At 40.0% G+C, this 20,825-nt stretch overlaps 1 protein-coding gene across 4 annotated transcripts; it reads right to left on the reverse strand.

Annotated features, from left to right (window-relative positions):
* Positions 1-5,245: 5,245 nt before the first annotated feature.
* LOC146247028 (tetraspanin-18B-like) lies at positions 5,246-20,776 on the reverse strand. Of its 4 annotated transcripts, none has more exons than XM_084682451.1 (9): positions 20,587-20,776; positions 15,129-15,191; positions 8,544-8,639; positions 7,985-8,179; positions 7,347-7,421; positions 6,941-7,039; positions 6,584-6,760; positions 6,397-6,480; positions 5,246-6,096 (listed from the first exon to the last, which is right to left on the reverse strand). In XM_084682451.1, the coding sequence occupies exons 3-9, from the start codon at positions 8,604-8,606 to the stop codon at positions 6,049-6,051; spliced, it is 741 nt and encodes a 246-aa protein (XP_084538577.1). In that variant the 5' UTR covers positions 8,607-8,639; positions 15,129-15,191; positions 20,587-20,776; the 3' UTR covers positions 5,246-6,048. The 4 variants fall into 4 exon arrangements, with proteins under 4 accessions (XP_084538577.1, XP_084538575.1, XP_084538576.1 ...); XM_084682449.1 differs by having other exon boundaries at positions 15,120-15,191; XM_084682450.1 differs by having other exon boundaries at positions 15,129-15,194.
* Positions 20,777-20,825: the final 49 nt, after the last annotated feature.

Consider the following 20,825-nt stretch of genomic DNA (forward strand, 5'->3'; position numbering starts at 1 on the left):
ACCCATTCAGTCCATGTGCATTAGAACAAAGTCAACAGGTTCAGCCAAGCTTCTTCAAGCACATATGGTATAAAAAGCTTAGAAACTCAAAGCGTGACAGCCAAATATTCACACCACTTTAAACCTTTGGCCACATTTTAAGGATCCTGACTGAGCCTATGGTATTGTAATCATTCAGGTTCTCATCACCTTGTTGCTCAATGACCTGTAGATGTCTCCTTCTGTCTCTAGTGGTGAGCTTAGCTCCGACAACAAGAAGGAGGAGGGTTGTGGTTTGTTTAGTCAAATATTCTTTCAACTGTTGAATGCAAACACAGAGCTATCGGGTAATACACTGTGTGTGACCTGTGTCATCACTCATGTGGCCCGTCGCCAAACCTTTAGGTAATCATTCTGCACAAAGTCAAACCCCAACCAGGATACGTACCTGTCAAGATATAATCAATTGAAAGACTGAGTCAGTCTTTCCCAGTCAAAGTCTACTTCAAAAGGAGAATAGATCATAAAGTATATCATATATCAAAAACAAAGCTCCCTTGGGGAAGCCATAGTAAAGGTTACTTTCACTGATCAAAAACTGCACTTTTTGTGCCGTTTTTTCTTTATAATTTCATAATTTTACTATCATTACAACTACAGTCTGCTAATATCATCGATAATTTTGACAGCTGGTCAGCGATGTTTTGTATCATTACCTTAATGATGAACATTTGAATATCTATTTGACCATTATGTTTGGAGAACATTTCTAGAAAGTGTGAAGGCGTTGATAGCTCAAGAATGTGTGTTCCCTATAGGAGGTAGGTCAGTCTTTTCATTTGAAACCATTGTCTACCCATCAAGTTTGTCAAGAGAATGTCACGGCTCTCAGGTGTATACATCATGAAAGGCCTAAAAATCCATTACACTCATCCACTCAATAATGCAGAACTTCTGCAACATGAGCTGAATAAACCCTAAATGATGACTCCTAGATTCTAAAATGTATTTAAAGGATTACTCTGTTTTAATTGCTCATCCAGATCCAGATACCGGTGTGGTAGATAGTGTGTTCATACAAAGAACATTTACTTCTCACTACTTGCTTGCTTGACTTGTGGTAAGCCTGTATGGCAAATAGAGCAAGCTTGAATGAAGGGAATAGTGATGTGGAACAACCAGTAGTCCTAAATTGTCTTGACTCCCTGAAATGAGTCTCTGCAGGTTGGAATGTCTGTCATTATTTGGTCTTAACCATCAATACTTGGTACTTTTCTCACTCACCTTCTTGTTTCTCCCATGCTGCACATGCTTTCCCCGCCTGTTGGCAGTACAGGCGGTGGTCATCTGTGGATCAATGGTTGAAACTCAGTGAGCTTAAAACTGAATACTGCCATATGACTTTCAAAACGGAAATCTAAATTGAGTTTGTCTTCCACATCAAATCTATTTTAACTATTGTTATATGGTAGATAAATTGTGAAACAATTATGGTAAAACCGCTATTGGAATCATCTGCCACAGAGTAGCCACAATCAGCCGTAGTTGCACATGTGATTCCAAAAACTAAACCAGAAAAAAGTGTTGTATAACAATATCAGAGACAAACTCATGGCATGGAAAGAATGTGTCCGGACCCAAACTTAAACGTGAGCCGTAGGACGCGTCAAGGTATATCTGACCCGCCACCCACACACTTACACAAACATTGGTCACGTGGATCACGCAGACCCTTTGCAACCTATTTTCATGCCCCCTCCCTGTCTCTTACATAAAGGGGATTCTATTCAAAACCCTGGCGGTCCTCCAGCTCGTCCTCAAGGAACCCGAGCTCACGCTGACATTTGGTCACTGTTTGCCAAAAATTGCTCTCGCTCTCATCCAGGCTTGATGATTCTGAAGATGCAGTCCATCAGTCAGACTTCTCAATGTTGTACTCCAGGTTCCCTGTCTATGTAAACAAAAAATGCATATGTAGGTGTCACAACACAATCTTGTATCAGTGTGTGAGCTAGAAATATAATAATTGTATATACATCCTTTTGAATTTGGCCAGGCCAAATGTTGCTAGAAGACACTGCGAGATGCATTGCGATTGTGATGGGTAGTGTAGGATAGTTGTAGCTTAGGGTGACCAGACGTCCTCTTTTACATGTCGTCTTTCAGAGACTTAAAAAATGCGTCCGGGAGGGATTCCAAAATTGTCCGGGATTTTGTCGGATATTTGAGTTTCTCTGGGTCTTTCACAAGACCTTTTATTAAGACCCTATTACAGCCTTACATGTTTTGGAAAGGTTATTTTCCTTACGTTCCACCTTCTTGCGCGAGCTCTGACTGTCGAGAGAACTGTCAGTTTGATCAGATAGTGCGGCATGCAATACACGAAAGCACCCTGTAATTGTGGATGACAAATAGGCTCGGTTGATAGGGGTCTGCGATGTTGGCAATGTTGTTCACTAAAACACTGCAAATCACTCCAGATATCCCTTCCAGGTGGGTATTCCAGAAAGCAGGTTATGTGACATACCCGGGTATAAATTTACTCCCCAGCTGACACCCAGCGTTGTAACAACATTGCCCGTAGGTTGCTGCAACACTGTGAATCAGATGGTGGGTTAATTTACCCGGTTATGTTGCAAAACCTAATTTCTGGAATACCACCCAGACTATAGTGCCTAGGTTTACCTCAGGGAACATGTAAATAATAGGTTTACTGACGCCTCATGTGGTCAATACTGGTATCGCAGTGCAAAAGAACGCCGTTCTCTGTCACTGATGCAGATTACGTAAAACCTTATATAATATTATAATTTAAAGACATGTGAGACAACAGCAAGTAACAGCGTTCCTACATTTCGATAGGAGGTGGTCTGTTCCAGAGCCTGGAAGGTGGACTGGACACGTGTTTTTTTAATGTATGCATTTATTTATAGCAAAAGTGCAGGGGAAAAAGCAATTGAACACAGGGTGAGTAGTTGGGAATACTTCGGTCTCTGGCATGTTGTGAAAGAGTGGGTTTTCCAACATGGGTAGAGATCATGGGTTATTACTAGGGAAACAATTTTCTCAGCTTTTCTTTTCTTTATGAATTTCAGTAACACTCCAATGGTAAATGGTTCTAAGTCATGCACATGCCCTACTTCTAGCACAACGGATGGACAAACAGCCATGTAATTTAAAACCTAGTGCTCATTATATTCCTTGCAATTCTTAGAAAGACAAATACAGCCGTGCTGAGTCACATGAACAATAGCCAGTATACTTCTCTGCAATAACATGTAAATGGTTTTGAAGATTTTTCTTAAAAGGACAAAACTTATTAAATAAAATATCCATGAAATTGTATTTATTAAATAAAATTGTTGTTTGTCAAATTAATCATCAGACTTTTAAGAGTCAAACCAACCTGTTGTGGGCAATGAATCATGTCTCTGTACACACAGAGATTCTGACCAATGAGGGGCTTAGTTCTGAATGCCCGTTAATACGCAGTGCAACAGGACACATAGCACGGGGGACAGGAATGTGGTCTTCATCTAGTGGCATGTGAGAAGCTGAGTCTTGATGCCATTCTCCAGAGAGCCTCACACACACACACTCACACTCACACTCACACTCACACTCACACACACACACACACACACACACACACACACACATTCCTTTTGGAAAACACATGCACATGTAGATGCTTGCCCACACACATGTACATCATAAAACACTGACGTTACTGTGTATAATGGAACATGACATAATACCAGGACACGTTATATAACTGAACCTGCTTAACCTGCTTACTATTTTTTTTTTACTAAAGTAAAATATCAAGCTGTTAATAATCAACATGACTTTTTTCTAATTTTGTATGTTAGATCATAGTATTGAGGTACATACTATAGCACTCCATTCCAGAAGAAAATCAATACAGAGCTAGCAAGAATAGGAATATGAGCCTTGGAAAAACCTGGAGAGACAAGATTTTCCTAAATTAGTTACCTTACATGAACAAGTAAACTTGTATTACAACAAATAGTAGATACATTTTAAAGTGACATTTATATAAGATATCAGCAGGTAAAAATATTTCTTAAGTTGTAAACTTAGACATTTTAGTGTAGGAACGTAATTCTGCATTATTTTTCTTACATACATGTTTTACATTGTGGAGATTTTCAGGTGGAGAATTGTGGTAGCAATAGAGGACAGTAGCATACCTGATGGATCCCAGTTGTTTGTTGGTGCTAAAGTGACCGCATCTAAAGAAATAAACTCAGACTGTTAGCAAACTCCACTGTTGACTCACATATTTTAAGCAGCAAATGTACAAATACAAAGCTACCTAGTATGAAGGTCAACACACACTCAACCCAAACTCACCTGTCATTATGGCCAGCTCCAGGCTAAAGTCAGAGAACTCATGACGCTTGCTTACAGAGCAAACATGAGAGCCAAAATCATCCATTTTGACCTCTTTGATGGTAAGGGTTATCTTCCCAGGTATGTAGGTCATTGAATAGCCCTCAGTGCAGTTCTGAAAACCCTTGTGTTTAATATAGTGGCAGAGAAGACCATTGTTGGGTCCTCTCCATTGGACTGACAGTTGAGGGATGTTGCTTTGGTCCTCATAGTGGTACATGCACGGTAGATTTACCAATTCTCCAGGCTTCGACAGGACCTCTACTGCAAAGCATTAAAGTTACATTTTGCACATGCAAAATATGACTGGACAAAAACTCAAATATATCTCAGGAACAAAACTTACCTCCGCCAACAAAGTGTGACAAAACCAATCCAAGATATAGCACAGCTATTCTATTACATAGACGAATAACTACTTTTCCCAACATTTGTCTAGAAGGAGATTAGAAATCAATGAACATGATTTTGACTCTTTAAAACTGTCAGCTTCAAAATTAAGTGCTAAATGTATCACTTTTGTTTTCAAGAACTGGTCTTGACTCGATATTTGTGTATCAAATCTATGGAAACCAAAAAGGAAGGTACCGAAAGTTTGCTGTAATTCTGTCATCCTTGCAAAGTCTCAGATTAAGTATACTGTAGATAGGCTTAACACTAATAGCCAAACCTCCCACTTTCAGATTTTTTTTACTTTCTTTTATGGGGCAACACCTTTCTTTACATCAATAAGAAATTAAAGGAGTGACTGTTAAATCACAGGGTTAAACTGAGTTTCAAGTTTACTAATAAAATTAAATCACACGTCACAGAAACTATTTTAATATTGATCAGTTTCATTTACATATACTTCAAGCCAAATACAGAAATAAACATCTCACTCAAAAATCCCATTTAATTACCACTGTTGCAATGAACATCACTACACAATGTACAATGAGTAGGTTTTAAGAAAAGAAACTCACACATCTACATGCATGCAAACATTCACATCCCATGTGTGCACACACATACAGTACATGCACATACATTCACAAATATGTATTTATTATACATATTCTTTACAGTACATTTCAGAATTGCAATAATACTACACAGTACGATGGCTGTGCTTCAAAGTTCTTTTGGACATTTGGAACAACTTGCTTTGTTGTAGCACAGGTTTGGTGAAAAATATATATTTTTAGAGGGCACATACACACCAAGAGTTTATTGACAGTGCTCTTAAAAATAACACGATAAAATAACTAGCTGTTGTAATACACTGACTGTGCAATTACAAGCGGCCCTGCTTTGAGACTTTTTACTGTGCTGCAGAGTATCAGCACATTTCGAGACTTGGAACTCAATCGTTGATAATGCTGTAGTTCTAGTCAAAAATTCAATCCCAGCATTGGTAATTACCAGTTTGAGAATTGGTTCATTCACATCGTATATTCACCTGACGCTGTTTATCTTTTGTGTCTTCAACAGTAACCCCAAGGTCCAGCAATAAAGTCCAAAAACCCCAGTCACTCATCTCCACATAAAAAATAAAAAAACATACAAAGACAAATGATGTACATATACATCTGGTTTATATTCTACAAGTTTTTTTCATCCATTCGCTTTTGTGTTCTTCTCATCGTTATTTTGTTGTGTCTGGGGGAGGGGTTACTGGATGCCTCTGAACAAACACATGGCAAATACCATAGCAAAGAGCTGAGGAAGGAATGAGAGAAGAAAGATAAGGAGGGGTTATACTGGGTTTTCAGAGAAGGTAGCTAACCCATTCAGTTCTATATCGCATGGAACTGTGTCTTCACAGCAGAAAAGTGTATGTCTTACCTTAAATGTCCACAGGGTGGACTCATGGAACTATATGGCAACATTATTATTTTATATTGTATGTAATACATATTCCAGAAATACATGTTGTATATACCAATGGTATTTCAAGAACAAGGTTATGACGTATTTTTTAATGTATCATAAATACAAAGAAATACTTTTTGAACATACTTCTATTGTCAGCACAACAATGGCCAAGGCTCCTGCCATATAGATGTACGTCTCAAAATATTCCACCACTGCAGAATAACAACCCTGAAGGATTACCAGGATACACAGACATGAGGAAAACAAGGTTATCAACCCATAAAAGGAAGTAAATGTGTGTTTGTGTGTGTACATATCTTAAGACTCTGACCTTGTTGTGGTGAAACGCCATGCTCCCACTCACACACTCCTCTCTGCTGATGTACTCTACATCTCCAGGGTGACTGTTTCTCTGGCAACAGGCCTCAGGAACCATCTTGTTGGGGTTGAGCAGTCTGAAGAGGCTTTCCTCAAAGTCCTCAGGGCTATTCACCCCACAGCAGTCGAACTGTGGAGGGAGGCACACACAAACACATACAATATTAAGTATGGGTAATTAGGTGCATGAAAAAATATCTTCCTGTGTATTTGTCCTTATCATTGAGGTAGGCCTATCATCTTGAAGGCATGAATTATTGAACTTTAATAATGTATGTGGTTTTAGCCATTTATCCATATCCTTGCCTACCGTGGACATTATGGCGTTCCATGTGGAGGTGAAGACTTCAGTGTTGTTGTGACCTTGGTAGTGGCGTTTCAACTCCCGGGTGAAGTACTCCCTCGTCAGCTGATCTCACAGAGACACAGACATGGGCTAGACACTGACCTCAATCTACAGGACAAATCTGTAGTACTTAACCATGTTGTACTACTTCCAGGTTGTTGAAAAAGGTAAATTAATGCCACTATAATACAGTGATGGCATGTTGTAATGAGTGTAGCTTGTAAATAAGCTTACAAAATCTTTACTTTTCGCTAGTCGACCCCTGGTCAGCCATCAGAATCTAGGTATATATGGCTGAATCCTCTATTATAATGCTTTAGACTAATAATATTTGTTTGCCTTATCCCAATAGAGAGTAATAAACACTTACATGCTCCCGGAATATGAAGGCCAAAATGGCCGCTGCCAGCTCTGCCAGGAATATGATGAGAATGAGCAAGAAGAACTGAGAAAAGCAAAGGTGCACAATCAGAATATAAACTGTATTAATTATTCAGCCTGGATTTTTAAAATGAATTTATATGGTCAACAACACACTTATCATTTATTTTTCTAGTAATTTACAGGAAACACCTTCATATTTCTAGAAACTAGCCTACAAGTGCATGTAAGTACAACACAAAGGGTACTAAAAGTTGGCGGGTAAAATATTTGATTATGCAGTGGTTACATCCTATCCATCCCATCCAGTAGGGATATAACTTAAGCAGTAGAACGATATGTTATTTAGAAATATATTTTTTATTTATACTTCAGGTTCAATTCTGATCTCTACTGCATTGAGATAACATTCCCCTAGATGGCAGACTTGTCTTTTGTATTGTCCTACTAGTTACACACGGGAAAATAACTCAGGAAACTTCTACCCACTTCTGACCACTTTGCCATTAGTGTTAGTATTTACTTAGCAGACACTTTAATGACACTAGAATTTGAGAGAGCAGGGAGTATCTCACAGGTCCTTTAAATTATGTTGATGAAAACATTCTCATCAAACAGGTGACTTACAAAGAGCAGCAGACACTTGTTCTCCCGGATGGCTCCGCAGCAGCCCAGGAATCCCAGCAGGAAGAGCATGCCCCCCATGGCCAGGATGACGTAGACCCCCGTGAAGAGCAGAGGGTTGGCCGCAACTATCTCCCTAAATCCCATTGGGTCCACCAGCACCCATACCCCCACTCCCAACAGAAAGGAGCCACCTAACTGGAGGAGATGGGAGATGGAAAACCATTAAAATTGATGTGCAGTTCAGAAAGGTACATCATAAGTGTTCCTTTTCCCAAAACAACCTCCCTTTCCAGGTCCCTATTTTTATTGGTCTTATGGTACGAGAAAGAGAAAGATGAACACATTTCGAAACAACCTGAAGTACGTTATCAAGAGGTTGTGGAGTTTTTGGATTGCTTGGGTCCAATATTTTCAAACCCTGCTTCTTAGCAATATTTTACTTAAGCTAAGCTTCTATCTCTGCTGTATGAACTGTTCTCAATGTACCATGATTGGTAAGAACTCTGCAAGATATTACTCTGCTGACAAAAAATGGCATGTATTATGGCGGCGTGCTTACAAAGATAAAGAAGTTGAAGATGAACATGAGGTACTTGATGCAACCGAGGCAGTCCCCCTCCATGGCTGAGCCTCTTGCTGAAGCTTCCCCGCACCCCTGGAGACACACACAACACTCTCGGCTGTTACTGATGAAGTAGAACACAAGGGAGCAAATCAGTGGTTAAGAACAACCACATACTGCAGTGCCACACAACTTAATGAGTCACTTGACAATGGAGCATGAAAAGCATGATGAGTGCATAGCTGTGGGTTTGATAAGAGAGAAATGTTACAGCACAAAAACATCTCTGCTCAGACATATGAGATTCCATTTAATAGCTTGACACTATCCTATTCAACAATTATCATCTTCACATAATGAATGTATGTCAGTGTGTTGAATATTCAAATTTTCATAAATACCAATGTGTATGTTGGTATTTTGTATTTGATTCTGCCTGTTATTGGCAATAGCGCTGAAGATTTGTCTTGTCAATACCATGTTGATGGGTGAGCATGTTTGAGTCTAACCATTTGTAACTTCCCTGCAGAAGATTTGAGGAAGGCTTTGTGCACGCAGCTGTCCTTGAGCAACCAGTGACGCAAAGAAAAGTTAGAATGTACATTTAGTCATTTTAGCAGACACTCTTATCCACAGCGACTTACAGTAAGTACAGGGACATTCCCCCGAGGCAAGTAGGGTGCCTTGTCCAAGGACACAACGTCATTTGACACAGCCGGGAATTGAACTGCCAACCTTCTGATTACTAGCCAGATTCCCTAACCACTCAGCCATCTGACTGTAAAAGTCAAGGGAGGCACTGGTCCCCACAGTGACACACTAACACACATGCACACACACACATTTATGTACACCTGACACTATGACACATGGTGATGCGTGTGACTGTGTAGGTGGGTGAGTAGATGTTTTGCAAGTGGCTAGTCAGTGGCAGTGAGAAGAAAACCAACTGTGCTTTTGCAGTCCTGATGGTGTTTACCAGGGCTGGCCAAAACACTGCCACCTGTCACATCTGAGTCAAAACTGGGACATGCAAAATGACACAACTACTGAGACACGCAGAATGTTCCTGTTGAATCCACAACAGCATGTTTCACACCTTCTTCATACTCAAAGGCACACAGAGCCCTGGACTATCGAAAACACGCCAATATCCACTTTAGAAGTGTTTAGTTGTCACCCCCAGTATTCATATCGGATTTACATTATAGTAATCTGTTGTTTAGGTGGCTTGAGAGAAGCCTATTGATACATGCTTTGAAGAAATGTATCCCTGAAATTTGAAACATCTTTAGCGCAGACCGTTCATCATCAACATTTGAAATTTGCTTGTATTTGGCACAGGTGTTTTTGACCACTATACCAATAATTGCTTTCTAACCTCTCTAAAAACAGCAGACAAGACCTACTTGTTAGCACCAGTAATTAACGACCATTCCCAGTGTCCTCTTTGTGGGTCCAGGCTCAGCTTTGTCAGTGTGTATTTACTGCCCATTTGGACAATATCTGCCCAGTGTAGTGCTCTTACTCTAATGAAATAACACTGGGTGTCCCCTCTCCTGCTGCAATTAAATGCAGACTCTATGACTGACAGTGCACTCTAGATAATTGTACCTCTTTGGAGCGAGATTTGGGTTAATGACACAAGTCTTTTTCATAAGTGTATGGGGAATTTGCTTCATACGCACACACACACACGTGCACTTGCGCACACACAGTACCACTACAGTCTCCATTTGCAGCTGTGGCTCCTTTCAAAAATAGGTCTGGGGGCAGCTGGACGATTTAACAGGGCCACATAGAGGATGGCCACAAATAATTCCCTCTTCCTATGGCCCTCTCCAGTCACGGAGAGCTGCTCTGGAATAATTCAATAATCCTCCAGCCCTCTTCTCCCAAGGGTTGTTTCCTGTGCTGCAACACTGGAGGTCCCTCAGGTGTGGAGCTCAGTCTGCAAGGCTGTAAATGTGTGATTTTGTGTCTTTTAGGTGTGTGTGTGTTGTGAAAAGCACCACGGTGTGGTGTACACATACAGTATAGACCTAGAATATAGCTAGATTGATTGTTTGCTGGGTTCACCACTCCGGAGAGCATTTCTTGAATGTTCTTTATGACTAATAAAATGACCTGAATTGAATTCAATATACCTTTACTAGTTAATATGTTAACTCTTCCACAAGGACCTTTGATATCTTCCTTGCGAGTATTACAATTTCTGGGGGGATGTTCAATTGAGAGGGTATTCTAAAGTCTAATATGTTAGTCTAAGTGACTAATATTTTTCAAAGCATGACTAACGTTCCCAGAATGATTGGGCAAGACATGTCCTCATATGGAGCATTCACACCAGTAGCCCAGTACTGCAAAGTTAGCATCCAACCTACTGCAACTGGAAACCAGTATAAGGCCGCTTGAGGTTTCTCCATAGGGTGTGCGACCATATCGTTTCAATAAGAAGTGAATGGTAGTAGAGGCTCCTGTTCAATAAATCACTCTGTCAGTGGGGGCTGAGGTGAGGCCATGGAGGACGTGCTGTGTACACAAGAAGAATTTTCCCTCAGCGCAAGAGAAACATTGGACCAGATTGCCTTCATCCATCAGGACAGTACCTCGGCAAAGCATATGGTGAAGGTGTTGGTGGAAGTCCTGCTGGACTACACCCTGAAGCCACCTCCTATAGTCTTAATGCGAAAGCAATGCTGGTGAAACAACGACATTGGAAACCTGGTGGGAAATATTGTATGTTGTGTAGATAGGCTACATTTGTGTCCTTATTTACGTTGTCTAACACTTAAAGGTTGTCGACCAATTATTCGTCAGTTAGCTTGAGACTCAATCAATACTTTTACAGCACATAGAATATTGACATTCATACTTACAGTTACACAAGCATATAGTACAAGCAGTATGCAGCATTTACTTTTGATTCTATAGATGTCAGCAGCAGTCATACTTTGTATGACCAGTCTTACCACAGATTCCAGATATGGTGGTGTTTTAGAGGGTTCACAATACAGTACATTCCCGGGTGTTGCCTAATGTTCCATCCAGGTTTCTCTTGCGTTGGTTTGGCTCCAGTGTGAGAACTGGAGGAGATTTTTGTTTTCCTGGAATAAACACTGTTCTACAGCAGCTTTATTACATTAGATTAACATCAAAGGTAATCATTTCCAGCCTTGCCTGTCCGCTTTCTGTCGTTATCCAGACATCTTTTTGCCATCAAATTCTAATGTAAAATGTATTCCCCAAAAACATTTTCAAAGGGAATTGAAACTGGTTGTTTGGGTTAAGGCACCATTCCAAAATTTTAAACTATACGATACTAAAGATCCACTTTTGTGATTTGGTGATGTGTGGCATTATGGTAGCACTTCGGCTGTCCCCTACAGACAGACATTTCTCCTACAGATATCTTATATGCTTAAAATTATCTCAAACATGTACTGCACAGGCCTATACCAAGGGTTATCTATTCTCTGAAGTCAAGGTTAATGCAAATAAAATATTTTTGCAGTTATAGGTTTAGAGCTCAACATTGTTATTAAATTCAACAGATCCCTTTCCATCTTCCCCTTTGTTATTAGCCAGTTCCTGACACTGTATATATCAGGATAGGATAAATTGGCAGAGATCAGTTACAACAACATTAATCAAAGATATTAGATTTATTGGATGAATCTTAAAAAGAATTGAAAAGCAAACCCCCTGAAGAGGTCTTCATTTCTGCTAACTTTCCTTTTCACATCATTTTATTTGCCTTTTTCTCTCTCTACAGTGTGTCTCAATGGCTCTCGTCTATTTGCAAGGCACCTGAGTTTGTTGTCAGAGCCAGTAGCAAAGGCCGGCACTGCCTTTTATAGTCTGCCAGTTCACTTCATAAACATAAGTAGACCAGCGGGACAGATATCAAATGATCTAGTAAGAGAACTACAAGAAATGGAGGCCATTGTGAAGGTGGAAAACTAGCTAGGTTTTGCTGGAGGTCGACATATTGTCCATTTTTGAGGGAACTCCGAGGCTGTGGTGCATGATGCTGTGGTGCATGGTGCTGTGGTGCACGGTGCTGTGGTGCACGGTGCTGCTGTGGTGCAAGGTGCTGCTGTGGTGCACGGTGCTGCTGAGGTGCACGGTGCTGCTGTGGTGCACGGTGCTGTGGTGCACGGTGCTGTGGTGCACAGTGCTGTGGTGCACGGTGCTGTGGTGCACAGTGTTGAATGTTATGCAGTAAGGCATCACAAATGTGTAGAAGAGGCCAGGAGAAGTCTAGCCCTCAGGAGACCTCAGCCTGTCCTGTTTGATCTTCTTCTAATTCGTCCACCTTTTGGAGAGAGTAAGCTAATTGATCAGCAAGGGCCGTTGAGTACTGCTGACTTTCATAAGGTTAAGGACTGGGAAATAAGCGTGGCATGGTTGCTTTACTCACAGTTCCTAGCAAACAGTACACTGTAAATCAAGACTGGAGGAAGGAATATGAGTTCCTATATTCAACAAAAATCATCATATCATAACATAATCATCTGACATCTGTACGAGATTGCCACAATTGTAGCTTCACTACAACACCAGCAACACAATCTAGTAGCTGACAACCAGGCACCTTCCAAATTGTGAGATGTATCCTCCAAGTTGATTCCCCATAGAATTGTACACAGCTGGGCCAATGAGGACAAGGTCATTGAACGTTTGGCACATTGTATGTTTATCTGCATACTGTGGAAATCAACCACCAAGCAAAGACAACAAACAAATATAAGATGGCTTCAAAGTTAGCACAAATTGTGGTAGCACTTTAATATGCTTGCTGAAACATATCAGTCGTCACATTCTGCAAGACGAAACAAGGTCTCGACACGACAGATCGATGGCTGATTAATCGCCAGCTCTAATACAGTTCATTCATCAAGACCAGACACTTAATCTGCTTCTCTCTAAAAAGAAGCTTGCTAACCAGCAACGGGACTGTGTAAATCTCACACATTCACTGGGATTCATTTATCTAAGGGTGTTATTAACCCGAACATAGAGGTGTCTTAGAGTAATTAGGTGTGGATATCCCATTGACATCAATTTAAGTGACTTTGAGCCAAAACCGATTTTACACCTATCTGAGTTCACCAAATCTAAAACTCGACATATTCTTGCCCCTGAGCAAAGTGAATGCCTTTTCTTTCAAAACAGAGCAGGAATCGTTTCTAACCAGCATCACTTTATAAAGTAAATAATTGACCACACTTGCCTTTGAGCTGAAGCACAAGCTCCAACATGCCTAAAAACACTCAATCCCAAATTCAATATTGGCAAACATGTCATGTTTTAGTGAGTTGCCCCTGGCACAGCGTGATTCTTCCAGCCTGTTAGGCCAGATTCATGTTGACAGAAAGTGCTAAAAGACCTCTCTTTCACTCTCTTCCCCTTAGTTTCTCTATCTCTCTAACAGTTCCTTTCCCCCTCTTGGTTCTCTCTCCAAGACACACGGCATGGTGGTTGAAAACAGGGGTCCAGCAGGAGAGAAGGCTGGTGTGAGTGTAGAATGAGGGCTGCAACTGAACAGTCATGTTCACAAGCACTCCATACTAACAACCCACCATCTGCCATGGCTAGATACAATAACACTGTGTGTGTGTGTGTGTGTGTGTGTGTGTGTGTGTGTGTATGTATGTATGTATGTATGTATGTATGTATGTATGTATGTATGTATGTATGTATGTATGTGTGTGCACGTGTGTGCGCAAGTACAAGGGCATTTGACAGTGTGTGAAAGCAGAGCAAGTCAATGATATTAAGGCACAGTTTAAATGTATATCACTGCTTCTGTCAGTATGTGTCTGAAAACGGAGGAAATATGCACAGATGCAGGCTGTCAGATGTGCAAGATTCAAAGGGAAAGTCAGTGACCAATTGTTGCCCAAGAGAGGAAAAAAATACACCAACATGTCAGTTGAAGTCTGAGATATAGCCTACACTATAATTTATCTTATTTTTTCTGATGTAGAAAGTAAAAAACGAAGATGTCAATAACTCAGTTATCCTAACATAGCAACACCATTGTTCTGGCAACATGGTACTGTATGACAAACTAAATTGCTTTGTGCTGCTAGATCATTGTTAGCTGACCAAAGCCACAAAACAATAGTTTTCAGAACATCAACTTCAGTGTTTATGAGTTCACCAAGTTGTTTCTCAGGGAACTTTACAACGCATTGTAAAGTTGTACTTGAGCAGAACTTACTGCAGAAGGTGCCTCTTGTCAATGACATTTAACAGACTGTTCACAACATGTTAAAGAGGATCTGAAGGGTTCTATATAAATCTAAATGTGTTTCACTGATACAAAGGCTGAGCCATACAGTATCCATCAGAACTGTATTGATCCACAGAAGGAGATAGGGCAAAGCTGCTTGACAATGTAGTCAATCAGCTCTACGGCTGAATCAATGATAATGTATCTTTGGTATCAAGGTAAAGTGTTAATTTTCAGGGCTGTTGGAAATGTGCTTATAAATGAGAATGCATGGGTGAATCGATGTTTGTGTTTGATGGTGTATGATTGAAAAGCAACAGAAAGCACCATACCATATGTACCTGTTTTTGGCTCTTGGTTTCAAATTGAGGTTTGGGATAGATGGTCTCTTCAGCCTTCAACCTCTGCTGTGGACAAGACAGAAAAGGATGGTTTCAGTACATTTTGTATTTTAATTAATGATGGCTCTGTTGGTTAACAGCAATTAAAGTGTGAACTAAAATTTTCAGAACCCAAGAACCTACATGGAACTATTTATTCACTCAAAATATGCTGGAGAGAAAAGCATCTAAATCCACTATGCTCTTTATTTCCTTCATAATCTCTGGTACAGCAAAGGCGTACGGTATGATCCAGGCAAAATAGAATTCAATAGAAGAAACCAACAGTAAAAAACGTTAAATCTGTCTTTTTATCAAATGAAATCTCAATAGCTATCATGCAATATGAGATGACAATATGAAAGGAATTAAGGGAAATGTTTAGCTCCAAAATATGTACTTGGTGCTTCATGGGACAAGGATGAGGCATCTATCCTTTTTTGTTCTTATTTGTATAGAGCCATTATAATGCAAAAACTAACAATGACTCACTATTGAGCTGCAAGCATCTCTTTGTGGTGCTTTACTTTTGATCTTGCCAACTATTATACATTAAAGAAAAATGAATGAACCCTTTCCCCATTTCTCTTGCAAATAAGACTGAATAAATTATTAATAAATCTTTAACATAATGTAAAAAACACCATCAAACCTGGTCCCTACAAAACAGTGGGTGCCTTCTTTTCTGAATACTTTTCTGTATACCAAAAGCCTGAAAACACTGGTAGTACTAAAATAGATATAACTTAATTCCTGATTTTGGCACTTGCATGCAATCAATTTCTCTATTGTCAGTGTTGACAGTTGACATAGGATTAACACTGAGATAAATACTGCAATTCAAGCTGACCCAATCAGAATGTTACTTTGAGGTATATGCAAGCCTGAGTTTAGACTGTACTAACAACACATCTGGGGTTTCTATAGAAACCAACACAATAATACAGTATTGTCTGTTACTCTGGACAATTTCAATGACACACAAAATCTAAAGTGAAATTACAAAACTGTATCTGCAGCCATCTCTTTATTCCATAGAGCTAAATGAAACTAAATGGTTGGTGTTTGGACAGATCAACAGCAGAAGCTACAGGTTGTTGTTGGCAGTAGAGCAGTATCTGACAGGGCTGTCAAACAGAAGGCTGATGACTCATCTGTGGAAAACAGATAGTTGGTACCAGGACTGCTACCCACTTTCCTCGTTCTCTCCCTCACATTCTCTAATGAGCGAGGATAGTTGACAGAGGGCTCAGGAGTCACACAAGGCTACTATAATCTAACAGTGACTCAATCCATATTTGTTTACCCTTAAATGCATCTAAAGCAGCAAGCTTGTACCATACAAGTGCTCTAAAGTCAAATGTCATAGAGGCATACCAGGTAAAAAATAACCTGTTGTCACACTCCTTTGGGAATGTGTTTAAAGGCAAAGCCTGCACCCGCTCTTTTGATGCTTCAATGAACACCTTTCAGTTAAACAAATTGTTGTCACTTCACACATGTTCTACCAGTAAGGTTTTGTTTAGAGCTCAGCATTGCCATTATCTGCAATAACCTAAGAAGACATTTGTGGAATCTGAGGATTTTGAAAACCCTGCTTTTGACAACAAAACACCACCTGGTGTACAGTTCTTTCTTTTGAATATTTTAAGCTTGAGAGATGGAAGTAAAGACCTGTGCTCGGGAGAAAGTGAGAGAGTGAGTGCAAGAAGGAGAAAAGAAAGGAAGGGATAAGAGGAAAAAATGAAAAAAAACTGTTGGCATAGGGACCCCTGGGGATTCAATTAAACTAGATCCTCAAGAGGTGGATGTCATAAATGGTGTGAGAGGAACAGAGAAAAAGGAAAGGGTAAAGTGAGGTCAAACACACAGTGCATAAAAATAAGGATTGAAGTTGGGTCAGTGTTGCAGGGTTTAAAAAACAGACTTACATACAAATATTAAAACCTAAATATGGAGTATGGAAAAAGGTAATTGCTTAATTCCTGTACAGTAAGGAAAATCATGATTCATGATTAATATTTTTTAGGGGTGACTGGGCACAATCACCTTGCAGCATGTGTTTGTGTCTGGTTGAAGCATATAACTTAAACCTCTAAGGTAACTGAACTGCAAATTACAACAATGAAGTCTGGTCTAACTAGGACCACACAAAGAGCAGAAACTCTAGCAAGGATGGTTCTGCTTTGAAAATGTCATAACAGCCAGCACCATCTGGTTGGAAAATAAAGAAAAGAAAATCGAGAAAGATTATTTTCCATTCTATCAGATTGGACATACTGGGAGATCCCTTCACTAATAAACTGTATCACTCACGTCATGTTTGTGAATATGTTTAAGATGTAGTACTTTTACTGTTGAGACAACTTGTTTTTACCAATACCTTGGTAAGAACAATAACTAGCTCTACTGACAGGAATGTAAATCATAGACAAACTACTTGCTTTGGATAAAGCTTTCTTTTTTTAAATCTTGTGTGGACATATTGTATGCCAACCAAGTAGTTGAGACCTATATTCTGAAATGCAATCTCAAGAGATCTTGCATGAGAAGATTACAAATGTTACAAACATTTTATCTAAAATCCAAACATCAAGATTTTCAGAGCACAAAAAGAACAGACAGACAATAATGTCAACTCAACAAGTATTGATATAGGCAATAAAGAGAAAATGGAAGAACATCTTAAAACATTTTGTGGGAGTTTTAAATTTGTGTTTTGAAGATTTATTTAACATTTGCAGCCAGACAGAGAGATAACAACAAATTTCAATTGAGATTGCAAGAGGGATTTACATGTTATGTGCGTTGCCTTTGAAAGGCCTAGTGATCAAGAGGTGGGGGTGGGTGTGGATGCCGTAGTCACCAAGCTGCCAGACAGTGACAAAACAGTGGTGGGTGCAGTTCATGGGGGGTGGGCGGGGTCTGTCTGTAAGGGGCCTGGGGTGACCATCTGCTTTTAATTCAATTTAGCTGTATTTAATCCCATTAAATCTAGAAGACCCTGAAACAGCTTAGACATTAGCGTTGTATATCCTTACCATAGTCTATGTTAATGCATGACAAGAAAGGTTTGTAAAAAGGATGGACATTTTCCTCAATAGTGGATTGCCTATTGTCGAGCTGTAGCAAACTATCTAAATATTAATATATGTGTTAATTATGACTTGATTTGTTGCATTTGAATACCTGCCAGATGACAAAAAGGAAGCAAGACCACAAGAGTGGCAAAAAATCTGATAAAACACAGATCGCTTTAGTCCTTTCACACCACCTGTGGTCCCATCTTTGTGGCAGCTTTTAGTCGAAGAGACATAACACAAGCAGTCCCTGCAGCTTCTCCACCTAAGTATTCTAATTAGAATCTGTCAATGCCAAGAGTCCCGACTGAAGGTCTACCCTCACACAGCAGCCTGCTTCCTTCAGGCCGTCCCTGTGTTCTTCTGGGGGGGTGGGGGGAGTAATTGGCCATCTAGTCTTTCAGGACCTCTGCCCCTATGGTGCTTCACTGGTTGGGTCCAGGCAGGCAATGACCATGCTGAGAGTCCAAGAATAGACAATGCACATTTGTATAGCTCGACAAGTGTGGCAGATGGACCAGCAGGATCAAGTGAGTCAGCCTCTCTCATTCAGCTCCACCTGGACACAGGCAGGTATGCTCTCACATGCTGTTTCACACAAAGACAGCTGAACGTGCCCTTCACTTTCAGTGTGGCTTAATTCCCTAATTGCATGAAACTTCAGACTTGTAGAGAGCCTGCTTCTGAAAACCACCAAGTTCACCCATAGGATATCTAAAAAGCTAATTGCTTTGAAAATGTGTATTTGTCAAAGCTCTTGCTTAAGTATTAATGTCTGACTTTTAAAAATAAGGCAATACTGTTTTGATCGCACAAGCAAACCAGTGTTCAGCCTGCCCCCAAAAAAACATTTCTAGAACAATTATGACAGTTCAATTCAGAAACATCACAGGATGAAATGCTTTGTTGAAGATAATGTCATCCTCACTAAACAGACTGCATCCATGTGTTTGAACACAAAGGCAAATTCAGTTCAAATAAGCCTAAACATTTGTATGGCTTTGGCTGTTATTCCGTTATTCAAAACATACTCAATACATTTTGACTCTCTTCTTAGAAAACATTGCTGTATAAAATCTAAAATTAAATAACACAGACAATCAAACTATAAGTTATGGACAGTCCACTAGTAGGGCTACACCATGCATGGTTTCTTTGAATGATGATAAATGAATCATTGTAACGACTTGACCATCCTAAAAAGACAGCAGAACGTTTAGGCTTTTTACCTCTTTACAGGTTGGCTGTCCTGCTCTACTACTACTCCTACATCTCAGGGCTTTTTGTACTCACACACGTACAGCCTTCAGGGCTGCATGGCTTCCAGCCTTCAGGGCTCCAGTGACAGAGTGTGTAATCAACTTAAACCATTTTATTATACAGCTCCAGGTGCTGCTACACACAGGAGTCTGTTTGTGTGTGTGTGTGTGTGTGCCTGTCTGTGAGAGAATGAGAGGGAGAGAGTGAAAGAGAGTGATAGAGACTAAAAGACACTGAATACCAAATGTAGTACTGTAAATTACAGTATACTGTAGATAAATGGCATGAAGCAAACCATCTCTCTCTCACTAGTCCTCCCTCTCTTTATGCCAGTGAATCTGTTAAGTCATACGGGGAACTGGTGCCTCAGCTGGATCTCAACCCCATCCACAGACCTGTTCCAGTATTCCCTCCATTTCCACCCCTCCTTGCTCACTTTTCTGTCAACTCAAAACAATTTATTTACCCATCAAACTCAAGGGTGCTCCAATAAGTGAATTTGTGTCTGTCTGGGTTAAGCTATTCATCCACCATTGACTCTGATATTTCTTTAATCTGATCACTCCAATTGAACTAAATGTATGTTTTTGTGTGAATAAAACTAATCATGCAATGACCAGTTTCATTTACGAAGTCCTTTTAAGAGTCTGACAACCCCCATGCGAGCCCAATATGGTCAAACGGCACGGATTATGTGAAACCCCTCTTGAGACTGCTCGTTACCGAAGCTTTTTCACTGAAGAATTATTTTACAAATGATAGTTATTCATTATATTGAATACCACTGTTTGAATGCATTGTTTATGACAGCACACCAAAATCCAAGTAGCCTTCGAGGTTCATTTCAATTGTTTTATCAACTTATGTTTTCAAAAGCGGACACCATACACAGGGTGGTATTTGGTATTTAACTGTTATCAGTGTGGTTAGTCTGTGAAACATGACATTTAAAAGCTTGAACTCTCGAAGTTATATCGTAGCGGGGCGTAATCGTTCAAATGCAGTTTAAGCAAGCAATATAAAAACGTTTTCACCCAACGTCAAGCCTATATCGATCAAGCAGAACCGTGCAAACTTACCGTGCCCTGTCCCTCCACGAAAAACTGAGAATCCAAATATATTGGTAAGAAATTGATGACAAGACTGAGTGATGATTTGTATCCCAAAGGTTTAGATCAGGCACCCCCAGCTTTCACTGGATAAATACAAAATCACTAGCGGAGGACAAGCGTTCACTTTTATGGGCATTCTCGGTTGGTTGGACGTAGAGATCCTTTCTACACGCGCTACAAATCTGTTACTCAAAGCGTTGGTATAC

This window comes from Hypomesus nipponensis, chromosome 19, assembly GCF_054491055.1.
Source record: "Hypomesus nipponensis isolate SF chromosome 19, ASM5449105v1, whole genome shotgun sequence".
Taxonomy (NCBI): Eukaryota; Metazoa; Chordata; class Actinopteri; order Osmeriformes; family Osmeridae; genus Hypomesus; species Hypomesus nipponensis.

Bases quoted from the DNA above. Each gene is read 5' to 3' on its own strand.
- LOC146247028 (XM_084682449.1), bottom strand. The intron at 7,422-7,984 runs GTAAGTCACCTG...TGCTTTTCTCAG, and splicing joins ACAAGTGTCTGCTGCTCTTT to TTCTTCTTGCTCATTCTCAT. The intron at 6,481-6,583 runs GTCAGAGTCTTA...GTAATCCTTCAG, and splicing joins TGGCGTTTCACCACAACAAG to GGTTGTTATTCTGCAGTGGT.